Here is a 21397-nt window from a genome sequence, read left to right as displayed (position 1 = left end):
TGACAGCAGTAAATCTATGAAGAAAATTGTTAGTCCGGTGATCTCTATACTATATAAAGAATGTATGAAGATCACTGTGTTAGTATCACCACGGATCCAGAGATGTTGCAACAATTCGAATACTGCTAGTCATGGCTGCCTTTGCAAGTTCACGCACCCAGGTAAGACAATCGCTGACTACCAAACAGCTGTGTATGTGACGTCATGACGTGTGTGAGCGCATCAAAGTATCTTTGGTCTTCAAACGGTAGAGTGATTTGATGAATGCATTGTTTTCACAAAATCGGGTGTTTTTTATCTTTATACCTGGAGCGTTATTTTCGTATTACAGTTTTGTCTTAAACGTAAACAGTTGACCGTTATACATCCAACACAATGAGCGAGCTGAGCCAGGAAGAGGTACGAACGCGCAATTCATTGTGTTGTTATGCGCTTAATACTTCTATGTTTTACAGACGATACGCTCAGTAGTGTGTGACATTGTCTTTTGTATCTGAGTATTATTTAATTATTTTACAAATGCATTTTTCGTCCGTTGATAAAAGTTGTTTGTTTGGTTTTAATTTTTTATCAACATATGCTTGTAAACATACAAGTGAGGTCTTTGACATGGTTCTGTGTGACAGATTCGGAAGAGGCGACTAGCAAGATTGGCGGTACTTGACACGAAGGCCTCTTCATCATCTTCACCACCACAAGCAGCTCAGCTAGCACCGCCCTCGCCAAGCAAAGCAGTGCCGTCCACCCCTCCAACACCAGGCCCATCACAGAGTACAAGTGAACAAGGTTCTTATTACTATAATTACGTTTGGTTTCAGAATTTGTTGTTTACCCAAGCGTTATGAAATATTTATACACTAGAGCATGTACAATAACAAATTACAAGCTATATTTATATTAGTCCTTGACACACACTCAGTGACCCTCACCCAAGATATTTAGAACATAGTATTCACACACACATACTTGTGAGTCCTGTTATTTATTAGAGACAGACAGCATCATTTAAATGAACTTCTCTAAAGAAAACCAAATAACAGTGATAGTGTTTTCAAAGCATGAAAAAAAATGTAAAATTTTTTACAGCCCTGATTTCATAAAACAGTGTTGATTTTTACTTGTGTTAGTACATCTGACTATTATAGAGCATCTTTATGATTGGCTTAATGATTTGTTGATCTACAGTGTTAGTGCTACAACAATTTTTTACTTTCTGTCTTGTCATAGTAGTCAATTATTATATAGGCCCAGTTACCAATCAGTAACCTAGTGATAAGAGGAAGTATAGGATTCATAGAGATGCACTTTAACAAATTCTTTGTATAAAACATAGTCACCAAGTCATCTGTTCCGTAAGAAATATAAAATTTAGCTCCTGTTGTATGCACTGAGTGGACAAAAGTGGGTAGGCTCAATTCTTATGAGGGGCAAGTTTATTCAGTTTTATTTCAGTTTTCATGGTGTACATTGTTGTTGTTCCTTTAATTATTTTGCTAAAGCTCGTTATTTCCTACGCTCAAAACCTCTCTTTGTTCCTTTATCTTCTTGTCAACAATTGTTGTAGGAACACTGGCACTTTGTCGTAATAAAAGTGGTAAAATGAAATACATAAGGGAAGAACATACATTTTTGGCATGCAGATGTTCTATTTTAAGTGATATTTGCCAGCAAAAGTCTAATAGAGAGAGGCTTTGCACAATGTCTATTAAACTTCAAAATTTTCAGTTTGTTAGTTGTATTCTAATGGTATTCGTGCATTCATAAAAAGTCACAATTATTAGCATTTCATTGCAAGATGTTGATGTTGCACTGTTAGCATGGCTCTTGTAGCAAGATGTCAAAAAAAAGATGAACACTTTGATGTACATCAAACATCTGATATAGTCACAACAATTAAATATATGCAGCCTAGTTTTCATTACAGATGTTTTTAAAGGCACATTTAGTCTGGGTCGACAGAAGCGTCTGATCTCACGCGTCGGCTTTGACCCGTGATGTAAGGGTGTTGTGGTGTGTGACATCATGACGGTGCAGAGTTTCGTTTGTGAGTGTGGCGTGTTTGTAGATGTCGTCGTGTTGTGGTTTGTTGTGCCCTCTGGTGGTATGTTCAGGGTTTTAATTTGTTTGGTGTATTGGGCTCAGTTTGCTGTTGCTCAGTGTCGAGTATTGTTCGTGTGTTTTTGAAGTGGAATTCGTTTCAGTGAGTTAACGATTTTGTGGTTTTGTGTGAAGGTTAATGTAGTGATGATCGCTGTACGTCGTGTGGTATTGTTATTAAATTTAATCGGTTGTTGTTTTTTGTTCAGGAATGGATATGACAGATAAGATTAATAGTTCCCGTTTGAGGGCTCTGATGGGGGACACACCTTTAGTGCTGATTAAGTTTCTGCAGCTTTTTGGCTTAATTGCCGAGGTGGTCAAGTGCAGTGTTTCTCGTGCAGAAATGAAGTTGGCTAAATTTCCCGCCACTCGGACCAGGGACAGTTATATGTGGTGCTGTCAGAAAGACGACATATGGCATTCCATATGGCGCGGTAACTGGTTCGAGAAGTCTAGGTTGGGCATGTGCGAGATTGTACTTATTATTTTTGTTATAGATCCCCACAGAGTTTTTGCGCGCATGAGACTGGTGTGAGTGAGAGGAGTGTGCTTGATTGGTATTCTTTTTGTCGTGAAGTGTGTTCAGAATTTATTAAGTACAGGGTAAGCTGGGGGGGGGGGGGGGTTAGGGGCATGGGGTTGTTGTGGAGGTGGACGAGTCACAGTTTGGAAAAAGGAAGTGTGGGAGGGGGAAGTCTGTGGCTGCTCTCTGGGTGTGGGGGGGGGGGGGGCTCTTGTTCTGGGGGGAGGGGTGGTTCCGAATGTGTTTTTAGGGTTGTGGAAGGGAGGTGCAAGGCCAAATTAGTGGGGTTAATTGAGGAAAATATAGAGCCGGGGTCCACAATAGTTTCTGATGCTTTTTCTTTGTGTAGGGGGTTGGGTGAGAGGGGATTTCATCATTTAGTAGTGAATCATAGCTTAGAGCTTAAGAATTATGAGACTGGGGCTTGTACCAATACAATAGAGGGGATGAGGGGGCGGTTAAGTCAGTTCTTGGGAGGGGGAAGAGGCACTCTTCCAACCTTCAGTCTCATTTAGATTAGTACTGTTGATGGAAGAGTGTCCCAGAGGGCTATTATTGTGTTCGGGTTTTCTTAAGGCCTGTGAGTAAAATGTATAGGCCAAAAGTGGTTGGTTAGGGTGGTCTGGATAGGTGGGTGGGTGGCTGTGGCTCAGGGTGGGGTGGGTGGTTTATTTGGTGTTAGAGTATTTGTTAAGGGGGGGGGGGAGTGTGTTTGTTTGTATTTAGTTGTGGAGGATCTATTTTGTTGAAGTTGTTGTTCAGTTGTAGTGTGTGATTGAGATTTTTTTATGTTGCGTTTGGTTTTTGTTTGTGGGTTTTTTATTTTGGGGTGAGGGGGGAGGTTGGGTTGATTGGGGGTGGTTGAGGTGTGGGTGGGTTGGGTTTTTCTTTTGGTTGAGTATTTTTTCGTTGGTTTGTGTGTGCATGTGCGTGCATGCGCGCTTCTTGTGGTGGCCAATCTAGTTTGAGGGGCTGGAACTTTTTTGTGGTAAGTTTTTATTTTTTTTTGTTTTTGGTGTATGTGTCTTGTGTTGGGGTCTAGGGAAGTGTTTCATTGAAATTTGTGGCTGTGAAGGTTGGTATTGGGAGATGTTTTTGAGTTACATAGGTAAAGGGAAGTGTTCGATCCTAACTTATGGGATTGGGAGCTGCTGTTGAGCTATATAGGTCAAGGGAAGTGTTCGATCCCAATGTTTGGCGGAGTATGTTGGTTTTTGTAATGGGATATGGGATCGGGAGTTGCTGTTGTGCTAATATAGGTCAAGGGAAGTGTAAGATCCCAATTTATGGGATCGGGAGCTGCTGTAGATCTATGTAGGTCAAGGGAAGTGTCCGTTCCTAATCTTTGGCGGTGTATGTTGGTATTTGTATTGGGAGATGGGATTGGGAGCTGCTGTTGAGCTATACAGGTCAAGGGAAGTGTTCGATCCCAATTTATGGGATCGGGAACTGCTGTAGATCTATATAGGTCAAGGAAAGTGTCTGATTCCAGATGATATTGTGTTTTGGGGTATTTGGGGAGTTTTGTGATGTCGGTTTTTTGCATGGTTTTGTATGTGGGTGGGTGTCTAAATTTGTATATATTTAGTTTGTCCCCACCCAAAAACCCCCAATTTCTCGTGCTTGTCCCGTTAGGGTCATTAGGCTTTTTGTGGCATGTGTGTGTGTTTGTTTTTCGATGTATTTTCGTCTTTATAATGTGTACGTAACGACTTTATATGCGCTGTATTGGAATTGCCATTTATGGTCGTTTCTGCCATATTTGTGACATCATGGGTCAAAGCAGACGGGTGGGATCGGACGCTTCCGCATTTCCAGTGAACAATATTATACCACACCAGTATTTCATTAAAGTTTTAAGGCTGAAAATATTGAGTTTTTGGGCAAAGTGCTTCTTCTGATTTAAGGAAAAACTCTAATACACAGTGGATGCTTACATTGTCCTGCCGCTGCAGCATGACTACAGTGAGGGGCTGAGTCAATTGACATAGGTGAGAGGATAAAGGAAACAAGGATAGGTGGGGTGCGTGGAAAGAAAGGAGGGACTGGCAACAAAGGAGTATGATAGAGTTGTGGCAGCAGTGAGCCTGCCCTATTGTAAACAGAGGGATAGAACAATGAGAGAGAGAAAGTGTGGAGAGAAAAGTGTGAGTGTAGATCAGTGGAGTGAAATGGATGGTTCAAGGACTGAAGTGGAGATGAATGTGGGACAGTGGCTGTGGAGATTGAAGCCAGGAGAACTGTTAGACCAAAGGATGTGGGATCCTTGGCATCTATATTATTCAGAGAACCTGATATTGGCAGGGAGGGAAAACATGTGCTTAACCACACATTCTGCCACTGGGGGGAGGGGGGGGGGGTGTAGTAAACATTCCTCTTCGCTGTTCATTCACCTGGACAATGTTTTGGTGGGCATAACCAAATAACAGAATATGCCTACGTTAAAGAAGAGTTGATGCATAATATGACTGTTATCGTAGATGACCTTCTCAGATATACCCCTGCATGACTGGAATATAAGGTTTTGAGGGTTTTTAGGGCTGGTCTTGTATATGGGTGTATCACAGAGATACCACCTATGTTGCAAGGAAGTGGAAGTTGATGTAGCATTAAACATGGACCTGATTATTTTGTAGATTGGTCGTGTGTGTCATAACTACTGTGGAAAAGATTTTAAGAAGAGTGTTCCTCATTCCAGGGCATGATGAAAGATAGCCTAAATTAAGTTGTTTCAGTCTAGGGTGATATTGTGTTCTACACTCGCCTTTCTTCCGCAAACCGAATGGCAAATCATGCTGCTGAGTACAACATGCTCATTTCAGTGGCTGCTTCACAACCTGCACTGTGTGTGTCCCTCTCTGCACTAATACCAACTTCTCTGAATTACGCATATGGCAGATTTCCTTGCAACACATCTTTTTGTTCAGTGATAATCCTCATTGCAATCTACCCTGGCCCCAGGCCTGCATCAATCTCCACCCCATCCCCGTGCCTTCCAGTAAACTGCAGTCACACACTTTTCTTTCCTCATGTCTCCCTGTTTTCCTAAGTTGTATGCCCCCCCCCCCCCCCCTCCCGCTTTCCTTTCCCAAACCATAGATTTAGGTTTTCATAAATCACCTAAAGCAAATGGCGGGATGGGTCTTTTGGAGAGCATGCAGTGAATGTCCTTTCCCAGTCCCGGTATCCACTCCATCCAAGCTCACCTCTAACCCAGTCAGGTTGCAGTGATGGGACATTTGTGTGTGTGCTAGATCAGACACAAAGAATGACTTTGTTCAGAAGTTCAGTGCCATTTTCAGTATCTCTTATGTGCCTCGCAGTTATTCAATGGCTTTACTGTATAATGAGTGGTTATTTGTAATTCAATCAGCAATATGCAATGTTCTTGCAATTTTTAGTGTCATGTGAGTATATCAGGATGGGAGCTTGTGAAGTGGCTTGTCCAGCTCGTAGACCTGGTTCCTGAGAATACAAGATGGGAATATTTTCAGATAACTGAATGGGAAATGGATGAGGAACTCCGATAAATAACTGAGAGTCAACGAGTATGTTGGTTAGGAAACTACTGTTGGGTCCCATGGGGCACTAACATGCTGACTATGTTGTGCAATCCTGTGTGTACCCTATGCAGCTAACCCCCACGAGAAATCGTTTCCTGTTCCAGGGCAGAGTAACGCAGGTCCAGCATCCGAGGCAGACTAAATATCTCCAGCAGCATCAGCAGCACCACTTACAAAGTCTCACATGTCACATCTCCCATGCGGTCACACTCTGCCCTCGTGACTTCTGTTCCTTCCAGAAGCTTGTCGACAGACAGTCACGTAGTCTCCTGCTTCCTAGCACCCCTGCTGATTTAGGTTACCCTTCTACATGAATACATAGTGCAACATTACAACTCTGGCTACTGATTCTTTAGTATCTTACCCGACTCATTCGTGACAAATTTTACTAATTTATAAAGAGAATGGTGTTAACCCCTTAATCAACCACTTTTCTGAAGGAGAAATGTTCAAAAATTTTCAATTTTCTTTTTGGCAGTGTTATGTACACCTTTCTGAAATATATTTTGATGCATTTTGAAATTGTAGCTTATTTGTTGTACTTTTTGAAATATGTGACAAATGAGTATGGGTGTAATATTAGCTAGAGTATCTTGTGCTGTGAGAAACACTGCAGTTATTACTGCGCAAGTGTCCATCTATTTTATTTGAGTTATTTTTGTTTATTGTTTATGGATTTTGTACTGTGTGTTATTAAAAAAAAAAAAAAAAAAAAAAAAAAAAAAAAATCAAAGACTTCACAACACAAATAGTGTTTCATTCAGAACATGTTTCCCATCAGGAAGCTGACTTTACACTCCATGGCTGGGTTTGAAATATTCTCAGTTGGTGGAATGGTTTACAGGAAATGTCATGCTGTGAGCCAAAATTGTTATGGCATTTGAGAGGGTGTACATTTTTCATTGCAAATTTTTCCATAAGGTTTATTGAGAACTTCATATGGGTCATGCTCCTCCTGATTGTAATCAGATTCCATACTGTCCTGGCCAGAACTTACTCTGCTATCCAAGTCAAAGCTGCACACTGTCGAATAGTAACTACTACAATTGTACCCAGTGCTTGCGGCAAACAACAGCCCAATAATGTTTCTATGATAATCACACATTTGCATCGCTACTTTGACAAAGAAAGTTGTAGTACAGTTACCTCAGGTCCCTTAAATTGATGCAGAACGATAACTCACTAAATTGCACAAAAATTGATGCAAATGACATACACACACCACATATGGAAGAGAAGGAACTGCAGACAGAAAAATTGCAAGAAATTAAAGAAAGACGTGCGTACAGGTTGACACAGGATCTTGCTTTGCAGCAAATCAGCCTGCCCAAGATAGTCGGTCAAGGGGTTAAATACGGTGAAAATGTTGCACTGGCAATGCTAAACCAATTTCATTACACAATGTGGACTGTATCCCATATTGTTATTTTGGCCATCCATAATGGGTATGGATTCACTTAATCTGACATTCAGCAGACTATAAACAGCAAGTGACTTAACTGTGGTATTATTTACATTATTTTTTTTACAAAACTTATTATTATTTGTTTGAAATTTTTGCAGGCAGATACTATTTTTGGGCATTACAGTTTCGACATAAATAGTAGTAGTATAGTACATCATCGTCATAACAACACTCATTATTCCAAGTATAAACTGTAATGCAAGATTTTCTTTATGTTTCTGAACTAACTTTCAGTTATCCACATGAGACAAATAAACTGAGCCTCCTTGATGCCTCCTAATTTCCCTACTCATGAATATGTGATGCAGACTAAAATGGTATCTAGATTAAAATTTAAAATCTTGTATTTCCACAAAGATACGTTTAATGTGCAGAGTTCAGTGATGTACAGGATGGTATAGAAATGAGACATATCACAAGTACAAACTGATAGTCTTCAGCTCCCATCCCTTTTTTTAGTGTGAAGCCATAAACACTAAATGAAGGCATGCATAGTGGTTCGGTGGATTGTTTTCTAATAGTTTAATGGGTTTTCTTGTAGTTAATAGTATCAGCAAAAACAGTTTGCAATATTTGTTCGTAAAGTGGTATGTGACAGGGTCAGTTATGAATGCACAGTCAACATTGATCCCTTCCTACACCTGCTGTGATCACAGAAATTCAGCCTTGGTATTATGCAATGCCATCTTGAAATGTCAGTTGCAACAGTTGCACAGGTCTTGGAGTGCTACAAAATGATGATAAGAATAGAAGGCAAAACATGCTAATTAGTTTACAAGACTAATTCAAACAATTTTGAATGGCTTATTGGATTTGTTGTTGTAGTTCTGTTGGGATGAAGACAGATTCCATTGGTCTAAAGACTAACAGATATTGGTCAGTAGTTAACACCTCCATGGTTCATGAGAATCAAGTCCACAAGGGCGTAACTGGTGTTGAGGTGAGCTGTATCTGCAATTCTTACTGTTGGTTCCATAATTTTGTAGTCAACTGTGAACACTGGTGTGTATATGGGAGTATCGGAGAAATTTGAACACAGTTGTGATTCTATGGCTGCCCATTCACTAACTTTCAACATTACATATGAGTAAATCACACACACACACACACACACACACACACACACACACACCCAAAAGGGAACTACAGAACGTAAATGTGGGAGGTCACATGGAGCCGATATGGACCGAAGACTTAACAGTGGTGGTGGTGTGTTATTGGAGCTGAATATTTGGTAACACTTTTCTGTACCGTAGCTCAGATTCTAAGTTAGGCTGCAAAGTAATAACATCAATTGTAATATCAGAAGCAGATTAACTAGAATTACCGAATAGTTAAAGTAGTTACTCAGAAGACAGTCAGTATTCAGAAATTATGTACACATCACAGGTAACAGTTGTAGTGTCAGTTCCACTGGTCAAAGCACAATGCTTGTATAGTCATATTATTTTTATTGCTGTGTGATTAGAAATAAGTATAGGACAAGTCACGTCTTGGTAGAAAATGATTGCAGTTAATCACCACAGGTATTTTGTTGACATTTATATCTTTGAGGCAGACTGACATTACAAGCTTTGATATACAGTATTCAGAATGAAATGTTGAAATTGACCCTACAAAGTTGTGCTAAGAAGTAACCCGTTTGTTTTTTGGGTGCTGTAAATCAGTTACAGACAGGCTCGTTTGAGTCCATGGGGTTATCAGTTTTTGAGGAGACTGTAGGTTAAGGTTGGGAAAAAAATTGTAGCTTTATTCTGCAGCAACAAAGATGTAAACCTCACTCCATTCATAAAGGTGCTGCACTGTTTCCGAGTAAAAATAAGATGATTTGACATTCAGGTTAATTCCAAGATTGCAATAGAAACAAATGAAGTGTGCTCCAGACATGTTCCTCATTGAAATGATTCATGTTCATTACAATTTTAAGCATGCTTTTTTCCTAGCTCACAGACAGCCACCATTAAGCCCAGTTATTTTTAACTTGGTGTGGTCTGATAATTTAAATTCATCCTGCTCCTGCCTTAGTTGTTCTGCAATGACTATGCAGCTTAAACTTCAGCATTGTATAAGATGTTGTTTATGATATAACATTCACTTTTAGCAATTACTGTTTTATTCACTATTGCAGTTGAAGCATTTGTGGCATTTTGAAGCAGTAACAAAGCATAGTACAATGTGCTGAGGAAAAGATTTTCTAATATGTGTTTCTCACCATGTTATATTCTGCTTAAAAGCATTAACAGCTGAAAGAGAATATGGAAACATTTAAAAAAATTATAGCTATGGATACACACTACCGAAATTAATTGTGTAAGGTTTCTGGAGACTACTGGAAATGTTATTAATTGTCTCTTCTAAGGAGATGGTAGATCATACATTAACATTAATCTTGTATATTACATATTGTTTCTGACATTTAATAGTATTGTTCTATGCAAGGCAATATTTATCTCTCTCTGTGTCTCTCTTTACTTAGGTGTGAAAGTAATTAAGACATTGTACTGACATTCAGAAGGCAGGCTGAAACTCCCATCCAGACATCATGTATTAGGTGTTCTATGGTTTTTCCCTTAATTGCACACATTTTGAAAGTTACAAGGCCAACACCCTTCCTGCCCTAGTCCAGGCTTGTTCTCTGTCTGTCTCTACTAAATGAGTCAGTGAGGTTTTAAATCCTAATTATATCTTTCCCCCCATCCATGCGCTAAGTATCCTCTACCATCTGGTTTACATTATTGTTCTTGTCTTTACAGTTTTCTGCACTCTACTGCATCTTCCAGTGTGAAGTTATATGTTGCTGGATTCTGTAACAGATGTCTTTACTTATATGAGGGGAAGCATTATTACCACAAATCTCAAAATGTTCTTGATCAGTTTACTTGCCATTTTTACGTGATACTCTAATAAACATTTGGACGGATGTACTGTACATTTTTGTACAATATAATTATATATCTAATACATGAAGAGGAAATGTTACAAAAAATGTGGAAAAGATATTGATGATTTCACTTCACATTTTGACACGATACTCTGTTGAACATTCAGATGGAAATTGACATAGAGAGGGGGAGGAGGTTATGCATAGTGCAATAGGAGAAATAGCAGATGAACAGAAAGAAAGAGAGAGAGAGAGAGAGAGAGCGGGAAGAGGAGAGAACTTGGGATAGAGTGGAGGGGGCAAGGACTTTAGGAAGTATGTGCAATTGCCATACATATTTAGCAACATACTAACTTATCGGGATTAGTATTGCTCTAGCTCTTAATTTGTGTGCTCCTGATATCTGTAACTTCAGTATAAATGGTTTAATACACTGGTTCTATACAAGCAACTACTGAAATGCAACAATAAAAGAAAATTGGAGTACATAAACAGTGAATAATGAAACAGCAGAGTAAGACTGGCAGTGAAGTATGCTATATATAGTAAACAATGAAAATAACCAATTTTTGATAATATTTCTGGAATCTCTAAATGCTTTTTTCCAATTAAATTTCACATGGTCCTGTTCTGAATCCCATGCCACTTTCCTTGTTATTGATCTCATCCTTACCAAAGGCCAGCTACACACTTCTGTCCACATTAAACCTACTAAAAAACAACAGTACGTACATTTTGACAGTTGCCATCCTTTCCATGTCAAACATTCCCTCCCATACAGCCTCGGCATTTGGGGCAAACATATTTTTTCGTGTGCAGACTGTTTACTGCAGTACACCACCATTCTCACCTCAGCCTTCACTGGATGTAATTACCCACCAGCCTAGTTCAAAAGCTGAGTTCCTGGCCATCACATCCAATTCTAGTATTTCTGATCCCTCCAAAAAACAGCTTTGCAGCTCACCACTTGTCACTGAATATTATCCTGGTCTTGAATGTATTAATTAGCTGCTTCAACAAGCCCATGACTTCCTAAAAACATACCCTGAAATTATCCATTCTGTCTGAAATTTTGCCCACCACACCTTCAAAAGCTTTTCATCACCCTCCTAGGTCCGCATATCCTTGTCAGACCCTATGGTACTTCTGTACTCATCTCCCTACACTTTGGCTCCTACCCTTGTGACTCTGTCCACTGCAGGACTTGCCCAATGCAACCTCCTACTGCCACTTGTACCAGGCCTGTAACTAGCAAGACACACATTATCAAAAGGAGAGCCACCTGTGGAACGATATGTTACGTAAACACTGTTTGGCCATTTACATTGGCCTGACTACCACCCAGTTATCCATAAGGATGAATAGGCATAGGCAGAGGGCGAATACTGGCAAACAGTATCTTGTCGCAGAGCATGCTCTACAGCATGCCTGTTGTGACTTTGGTGCCTGTTCCACCACATGTACAATGTGGATTCTTCCCCCAGATACCAGTTTCTCAGAACTCTGCAGGTGGGAACTAGCGCTACAACATGTCCTTGGTTCCCACCACTTGGCCGTAATTTACGTTAATTCCTTCCGTCTCACCATTTCTCCACAGTAACTACTCCTTTCCTCACTCCATTTTAGTTTTCTATATCTTTCATTTTCTGACCTGTCTATTTTTTGCTGTTTCCTCTCCCACCTCTGTTACATACATTGCACTTAGCTTTTCACTCTTATCATCTCATGCACAACGTTTTAGCAGCAATTGCTGCCCTCCATATTACCCTGCCTTCCACCTTTAGGCTCTCAGGTTCCCAAATCTCATCTGGAGCAGTCCCCAACAATCAGTCTTTCCTTCTCATCCTGCCCGATTTTTTTAAGTCTCACGCGACCCAGTGTTCCGGGTGACTTTTCTGAACTCTACCCCTTTTCCTAAGCCTCTCCAATCCTTTTCCTGTATCTCTCTTCCTCCCTCTTCAGCTCTTCTGCTGGAAGAAAGGCCCACTGTCTCCGAAAGTTTGCATAAGTTAAACCTGTGTGTGTGTGTGTGTGTGTGTGTGTGTGTGTGTGTGTGTGTGTGTGTGTGTGTGTTCTCCTGCTACCGGTGAACAGATATTTGTTAGCAGTATATAGTAAGGCGTAGGATTTTATGCAACCAACAGCACAGACTAAAAGCAGCTGTGGGGCAGAAGCAAACAATGGGAAGGAGTGCTTCTTGTCTCACTCGTCAGAGGCATTCTTATAAACTGAATTTTCACATTCTGGAAACAGACCCGCAGGCTGTGGCTAAGCCATGTCTCTGCAGTAGCCTTGCTTCCAGAAGTGCTAGCCCTGCAAGGTGTACAGGAGATCTGTGAAATGTGGAAAGTTAGAGATGAGATATTGGCAGAAGTAAAGCTGTGAGGGTGGGTCATAGGTTGTGGTTGGATAGATCAATCAGTAGAGGACATGCCCACAAAAGGCAAAGGTCCCAAGTTAAAGTTCCAGTCTGGCATAAAGTTTCAGTCTGTCGGGAAGTTTCAATAATTTTATATTTTGAATTTGTTGTTTGACATTTCTCATCTAATAAGTATTTTTGTAACTAGTTGCAGGTGTGAACCAAGGAGCTTCATGTTCATCACCATCAAAATCTGGTAGTGCAGAACGTAAGTAGCATAGACATTATCAGTTATGTTTTCAAGTACTAACATGAACATCTAACAGTAGAAACATTCTTGTTCATTTGGCACATGTAGTATTAGTTAGAAATGCAAATTCGCTGGGAAAGCATTGTTTTCAGCTATTTTATTTATTTATTTGTTTATTTATGTATTATGAAATATGTGTATGGGAAATACATCATCTGTCATGAATTACTCAAGGACTGAAACTACTTCTGTCTGTAAAATAATATCTGGGTATTGCAGTATACTTATGGCCACCAATGTTTCTTGAAGGCTGCTTGGTCTCACTGATGAAAACGAATCTTTTGCAAAAATATGGATAACTCTTTAAGAGAGAATATGATCTCAATTATCTCTGTAAGTAATGATGCTAGGAAGTATGTATGAGAGCTGTCCTGTACTCCCAATACTGACAGACATAGTTTCCAGGAAGAACAGTTTATTTCAGTGCCCACCAAATAGTTGCTTGGTATTTCAGGTGGAATGAAAATATTGGTAGAGAATAAGACAGTGCAAAGGGTGACTACTACGGACCGGTTGGGGGAGCCCTTTTATTATATCCTAGTGAGGCTTAAGGGAACCAACCAGGGAGATACCAGTGCCAAGTCCAGGTGTTTGCACCATGTGGCTGTTAATATCCGTGAGGCAACCACCAGGAAAAAAGATAATCTTCACTATCCACAACTTAATCTTAGTCTTGTACAGAAAGGAGCAAAGTATGCAGCCATATAAATATTTCACCACCTCCCTCGAGTGGTAAGTACTCTGGCAGATAATGAAAATTATGAAAACAAACTCCTACTCCTTAGATACATTTCTGAATAGTTTTTTTTTTTAGTTATGGAGTTACATTTGTCAACTTTATTTTTTTTTTATTTTATCCTAAGAACTTAGCTCTCAGTAAATCAGTTTATGGTGAGCAAATAATCATGAGCCCCTCACCAACTCGCATTGCAGCCTACAAACCTCTGTGCTAGGCTCGGATTCATAATGTGTCGTACAAATACTCACTGGTTGTAAATGATAACATAGATTTCAGACTTTTGGACTCTGTCCACATACAGGGTGTTACAAAAAGGTACGGCCAAACTTTCAGGAAACATTCCTCACACACAAATAAAGAAAAGATGTTAAGTGGACATGTGTCCGGAAACGCTTAATTTCCACGTTAGAGCTCATTTTAGTTACTTCCACCTACGCTCAATGGAGCACGTTATCATGATTTCATATGGGATACTCTACCTGTGCTGCTAGAACATGTGCCTTTACAAGTACGACACAACATGTGGTTCATGCATGATGGAGCTCCTGCACATTTCAGTCGAAGTGTTCGCACACTTCGCAACAACAGATTCGGTGACCGATGGATTGGTAGAGGCGGACCAATTCCATGGCCTCCACGCTCTCCTGACCTCAACCTTCTTGACTTTCATTTATGGGGGCATTTGAAAGCTCTTGTCTACGCAACCCCGGTACCAAATGTAGAGACTCTTCGTGCTCTTATTGTGGACGGCTGTGATACAATACGCCATTCTCCAGGGCTGCATCAGCGCATCAGGTATTCCATGCGACGGAGGGTGGATGCATGTATCCTCGCTAACGGAGGACATTTTGAACATTTCCTGTAACCGAGTGCTTGAAGTCACGCTGGTACGTTCTGTTGCTGTGTGTTTCCATTCCATGATTAATGTGATTTGAAGAGAAGTAATAAAATGAGCTTTAACATGGAAAGTAAGCGTTTCCGGACACATGTCCACATAACATATTTTCTTTCTTTGTGTGTGAGGGATGTTTCCTGGAAGTTTGGCCGTACCTTTTTGTAACACCCTGTATAACCAGCATGTGAGCTGATTATGTTGATCCTAGGCTCTCAGATCTAGCTTGAAACTGGTGTGAACATAGCTATGTTGTCTGCCAATAATCATTTTTGTAGCCAAACTTTTTGGCTCTGGCAGGCTAGCATGTTGTGGGTAGGTTTTTTGGAGGCCTTATGCAACTTGTGACATCCTGGGACATCAGAATTTCAGCCCGAGCTGAAGAATTAGGAGTAATTGACAGTTGGAACACAGTCAATGGCTATGCTGTGTGTCATATCATATCCATCTACTTCTGCATCAGCACTGTACTACACAAAGTTTGGCTCTATCAATAACATCGATCTTAGGAATCCAGTTACGTCCACTACTTCTGATTTTGAACCAGTGGATTATAGAACATTGAGTTCTTCAAGTAAGTTAGAAAAGTTGAAAGTTAGGTTAATAAGAAGGATATTGCAGGCTTTATTGAAGAAAAGAAAATATATTAACAGAGGGAATATTTGATAGAATGAAAAGATTTGTTTTAAAAATAAATAAAAATTGTTCTGTGGAAATCATTAAAATTTACACCCCAGCATGTTTACACTCTAAAGTAGAGGTAGGAGACATCGATGGATAGTTTTACAAATGAAGAATCCCACTATGAGATATTGCTGTAGGTTTTAACACAAATGAAGCACAAAAACTAAAGAACAGTTCTTCAATGGTAAACTTTTGTGTGAAACCAGAAATTATAGTCACATGTTAGTAGAATTTACTGAAAAGTAGAAAATATATTTTCCTGCAGGGGGAAAATGACTTTGAAAGGACTGAAAGAAATTAAAAAACATTATTGACTAAATTTCACCAAATAAAAAGATATGATACAAGGTGTGATAATCTTAAACCACTTTCAACTTTTAATAGACAGTTAACTCATAAAAATGTTGATTAAGAGAATTTATTTAAAAACTGCTAGGTGTACAACATCTAGTTGACGTACAGGGGACAATAAAGTAACAAAGGTACTTAGATAAATGTCAAAAGAAGTTGGACATCTGAAGAAGGAAACAATAATAATAATAATAATAATAATAATAATAATTACAACTGGATACAGATCACAAGTACACACAACATTTATTACCAGATACCCAGAATTAAAATTTTTAACAGAACAACGACTAGCTGATCAGATCCGTGTAATAATAAAAAATAACAGGATACCACAGTCAGAATTAGAAAACATCAAACAACAAGTACAACAAATACTGGAACAAAATAATGTGCAATCAGAAGAAGAAGAAAATACAGTAATGGACTCAAACATCCCAGAGCAAACAAACAAAGAACAACACACATCAATTAAACATTAATCTTAAGACAGTCACCAGAACAAGCACAAATAGAACACAAAGTGACACACATGTTACATATAGAAGAAAAATTTCAGCTGACATATATAGAATACAAAGACACAAATACAGACATTAGACCATTCTTGCATAGACCACCAAATAACCCACAAGTTGAAACAACAATAACAACTATCAACACAATCATACACAACAAAATAAATGAAAATACAACTATGGAAGCGTTACAACTACTGGTTTATATAGGAGCACTCACTACACTAAATATACACACTAGGCAGAGATCAGAACCAACACACAGAAGAAACCCACAAAACCAGCATGGCAACACAGGCTACAGATCAGAATAGAAAAACTGAGAAAAGACATCGGACAGCTAACACAATTTATAAGAAATGAAATATCAGACAAAAAACGAAAAAGGTTAGGTAAAATCTCACAACAAGAAGCGATAGAGCAATTAGATGAAAAGAAACAGAAACTACAAGCATTGGCCAAACGTCTCAGAAGATACAAAAAAAGTGAAAATAGAAGGAAACAAAACCAAACATTCAACACAAACCAAAAGAAATTTTACCAGACAATAGATAACACACACATTAAAATAGACAATCCATCAAACATAACAGACATGGAACACTTCTGGAGCAACATATGGTCAAACCCAGTACAACATAACGGACATGCACGGTGGATACAAGCAGAAACAGACACATACAAGATGATACCACAAATGCCTGAAGTGATAATTTTGCAACATGAAGTCACCCGAGCAATTAATTCTACGCACAATTGGAAAGCCCCTGTAAAAGATAAAATGCAAATTTCTGGCTAAGGAAGTTCACCTCAACACATTCACATCTAACTATATTATTTAACAGTTACATTGCAGACCCATACACTGCCCCGATATACTTACACAAGGAATAGCTTATCTGAAACCTAAAGATCAAACAGGCACAGCAAACCCAGCAAAATATCACCCCATTACATGCCTACCAACAATATACAAAATATTAACTTCAGTCATTACGCAGAAATTAATGACGCATACATTTAGTAGGACACACTGGCTGCAGGGCGACGGAATGAGGAGTAGCAAAAAATTTCTGTTGGTTAACGCACAGAAATGACGTCAATTGTTAAGCAAAGAACTGCATACCATGTGTGCAATGGGGGGAGCCCAGTCACCAAAAGATTATGTTACATATGTTACTGGAAGCAGATAAGCCATTTCACGTGCTTTGGGGTAGATGTTCTTGGACCTTTTGCACAAACACCAACAGGACATCCCTCCTTAGCCCACCTTATCGCCTTCAAACGGCTGCGTGCGCGGGCCCGCCTCCTTATCCGCCAAGGCAAGAAGGAGTGCTGGGAGCGGTATGTGTCCACCATTGGCCTCCATGTCACTCCCTCGCAGATCTGGGCCAAGATTCGACGCGTCTACGGCTATCGGACCCCTGCCAGCGTCCCTGCGCTCTCACTGAATGGAGCCGTTTGTACTGACTCCGATGTCATTGCAAATCGCTTAGCAGAGCATTTTGCTATGCGTTCCGCTTCTGCGAATTACCCCCAGGCCTTCCGCTCCATTAAAGAGCGGCTGGAGCGTCGGAGCCTTTCGTTTCGCACCAACCACCCGGAATCTTACAATGCTCCATTCAGTGAGTGGGAATTTCGCAGTGCCCTAGCTGCTTGCCCTGATACCGTTCCTGGGCCAGATGGCATCCACTGTCAGATGCTGAAACACCTTTCAGTGGACTGCCAGCGGCGCCTTCTCGATCTTTACAACCGTCTTTGGGTCGAGGGGGAGTTTCCGTCGCAATGGCGGGAAGACATTGTCATCCCCGTTTTGAAACCTGGACAGACCCCTCTGGAGGTGGACAGCTACCGTCCCATTAGCCTCACCAACGTTCTTTGTAAGTTGCTTGAACGGATGGTGGGCCGGCGCTTGCATTGGGTACTGGAGTCTCGGGGCCTTCTGGCTCCGTCTCAGGGTGGGTTCCGTAAAGGCCGCTCCGCCACCGACAATCTGGTGAGCCTGGAGTCGGCCATCCGTACTGCTTTTGCCCGCCGTCAGCACCTGGTCGCTGTCTTTTTCGACATGCGGAAGGCGTACGATACGACATGGCGTCATCACATTCTTTCTACGCTTCATGGATGGGGTCTTCGGGGTCCTCTGCCGATTTTTATCCGCAATTTTCTGTCGTGTCGTACCTTCCGCTTGCAAGTCGCGGCCTCGTATAGTTCCTCCCACGTCCAGTAGAACGGTGTGCCACAGGGCTCTGTTTTAAGTGTCTGTCTGTTTTTAATAGCCATTAACGGGCTTGCTGCGGCCGTGGGAAATTCTGTCTCCGCTTCCCTGTATGCTGACGACTTCTGCCTTTACTACAGCTCTACTGGCATTGCAGCTGTTGAACGTCAGCTACAGGGCGCTATCCGTAAGGTGCAGTCTTGGGCTGTAGCGCATGGGTTTCAGTTTTCGGCAGCCAAGACCCGCGTTATGCATTTCTGCCGGCGCCGAACAGTCCATCCTGAGCCGCGGCTTTATCTTGCCGACGAACTCCTTGCTGTGGTGGAGACCCACAGGTTTTTGGGGGTGGTTTTCGATGCCCGGTTGACTTGGCTGCCTCATATCCGGCAGCTGAAACAGACGTGTTGGCGGCATCTAAACGCTCTGAGATGCTTGAGCCACACCCGCTGGGGCGCCGACCGCTCTACCCTGTTGCGGCTCTACCAGGCGTTAATCCAGTCCCGAATGGATTATGGGAGCCTGGCTTATGGCTCAGCATCCCCATCTGCGTTACGGGTGCTGGACCCAATTCTCCACAGCGGCATACGCCTTGCCACTGGTGCTTTCCGCACCAGCCCTGTGGACAGCGTACTAGTGAAGGCAGGTGTACCTCCACTGCGGGTACGACGCCAACAATTACTGGCTGCTTATGCTGCCCATGTTTTTAGTTTGCCCGGGCATCCAAATTACCGTGTCCTGTTCCCGCAGTCGGTCGTCCATCTGCCGGACCGTCGGCCCCGGACGGGTTGTCCGATCGCCGTACGCGTCAAGGAGCTTCTCTGCGGGCTTGGGTTTTTCCCTGTTCCGCCTCCTTTCCAGGCGCCTCTGCGTACACCCCTGTGGTGTGTTCCTCGCCCTTGCCTTCGGCTCGACTTGGCACAGGGCTCGAAGGACTCGGTCCCTCCAGAGGCCTTCCGCCGCCGCTTTTATTCCATCCTTGCCACGTATCAGGGCTCTGGAATTGTTTACACCGACGGTTCGATGGTTGCTGGTCGTGTCGGGTATGCGCTAACTCTCGGGGACCATTCCGAACAACGGTCCTTGGCGGCTGGCTGCAGCGTTTACACTGCTGAGCTAGTCGCCATCTTTCGAGCCCTAGAGTATATCCACTCCTGCTCAGGTGAGTCCTTCGTGATCTGTAGCGATTTCCTGAGCGGTTTACGAGCTCTCGACCAGTGTTTTCCTCGTTCTCGTCTGGTGATGGCTATCCATGAGTCCCTGCATACTCTTGCGCGTTGCTGCCGCTCTGTGGTCTTTGTGTGGACCCCCGGTCATGTCGGTATCCCGGGCAATGAACATGTTGACCGCCTGGCGAAAGAGGCCACGTGTAAACCTTCTCTGGATGTTGGCCTCCCAGAGACTGATTTGCGGGCAGTCCTCCGCCGAAAAGTTTTTGCGCTTTGGGACGCTGAATGGCGCGATCGGATTACACCCAATAAACTCCGTGCCATTAAGGAGACGACGACTGTGTGGCGGTCATCCATGCGAGCCAACCACAAGGACTCCGTCGTCCTTTGTCGGCTCCGCATTGGCCACTCCCGGCTAACACACAGTTATTTACTGCGCCGGGAGGACCCTCCTGTATGTCGCTGCGGGGCGGCTTTGACAGTGGCCCACATTCTGTTGGCCTGCCCCCTTTTAGCTGTGGTCAGGCAGACATTTGCGCTGCCTGATACACTCCCTGCCCTTTTAACAGACGACTCCACTATGGCTGACTTAGTTTTACGTTTTATTCGGGCAGGGGGATTTTATCATTTAATCTGAGTGTTTCTGTTTTATTTTATTGTTTTGTGTTGATTCTGGCCTTTGGCCTATGATTTTCGACTGATTTTTTTAAATGTGTTTCTAAGTGGTTGGCTTTTCCTTTTTTATTTCTATGGTCGGCCAACCACCGTCACACTCTGTGTGGTTTTAGTTCGTTTTGTCTTGTCTTTGTCTCAGTTTCTCTTGTTCTGTATCGTCTGTGATCTCTTCTGGTCCTCGTTTTTATTCTCCGTGGGTGTTCTTTGTCTTTGGAAAAAGGGACCGATGACCATAGCAGTCTGGTCCCTTTAATCCCCCAAACCAACCAACCAACCAACACCAACAGGAAACAAGTATGTTTTGACAATAATCACATTTTTTTTTTTTTTTCTGCGATAGCGATACAAAAGCAGGAGGCCAAAACAGTAGCACTTTCAATGCTAAACCAGTGAATACTTAAGTTCAGAATGCCTGAGACAATAATAACTGACCAAGGAACTAACTTTGTGTCCAATTTAATGAAGCAGTGTCGCACATTAAGAAACTTCTGACTAGTGTGTTACACCCACAGGCAAATGGTTGATGTTAGGCTACTATGTTAACTAACAGCGTAATAATGGGGGCAGTCTATTTGCATACATTATGGCTGCACACAATTCAAAAAAATCGTAAGAGCACAGATTTGTTTCCATAGGAGGTTGTTTCTGGACAGAAGGTGCCTTCTCCTTTTTGTAAGCCTCCCCCAAGAAGTGATATTTCAGCTATGAAAAATTTCTCTAAATGGTTAAAAAGTATTTGGCGACAGGTGAAGAAGATGAGCACCAAAGCTTTGGAACGACAGAACAGGATACTTAATAAGAAACCAGTGTTATCTAAGCATTAATTAGGTCAGTGGGTTATGACGACAATCCCGTATGTGTACCAAAAGGAAAAATTATGAAGTTTGTGACATGTTATCAGGGCCCCTTTCAGGCTACAGAAATGATGCGTGTTAACATTAAGCTACAACTCCAAA

General features: G+C 41.6%; 1 protein-coding gene across 1 annotated transcript in view; it reads left to right on the top strand.

The window, feature by feature from the left end:
* Window positions 1-202: 202 nt before the first annotated feature.
* Window positions 203-21397, top strand: part of LOC124594791 (ubiquitin conjugation factor E4 B) — a 286207-nt gene continuing 265012 nt past the window's right edge. Inside the window, exons 1-3 of the mRNA XM_047133209.1 lie at window positions 203-399; window positions 627-786; window positions 13100-13159. Of these exons, the coding sequence (XP_046989165.1) occupies window positions 376-399; window positions 627-786; window positions 13100-13159 (244 nt within the window). The 5' untranslated portion in view covers window positions 203-375. The remainder of the gene's footprint in view (window positions 400-626; window positions 787-13099; window positions 13160-21397) is intronic.

Source organism: Schistocerca americana, chromosome 2 (assembly GCF_021461395.2).
Source record: "Schistocerca americana isolate TAMUIC-IGC-003095 chromosome 2, iqSchAmer2.1, whole genome shotgun sequence".
NCBI classification, from domain to species: domain Eukaryota; kingdom Metazoa; phylum Arthropoda; class Insecta; order Orthoptera; family Acrididae; genus Schistocerca; species Schistocerca americana.
The sequence above is the reverse complement of the archived record's forward strand: the minus strand, read 5'-3'. Positions and strand labels throughout refer to the sequence as shown.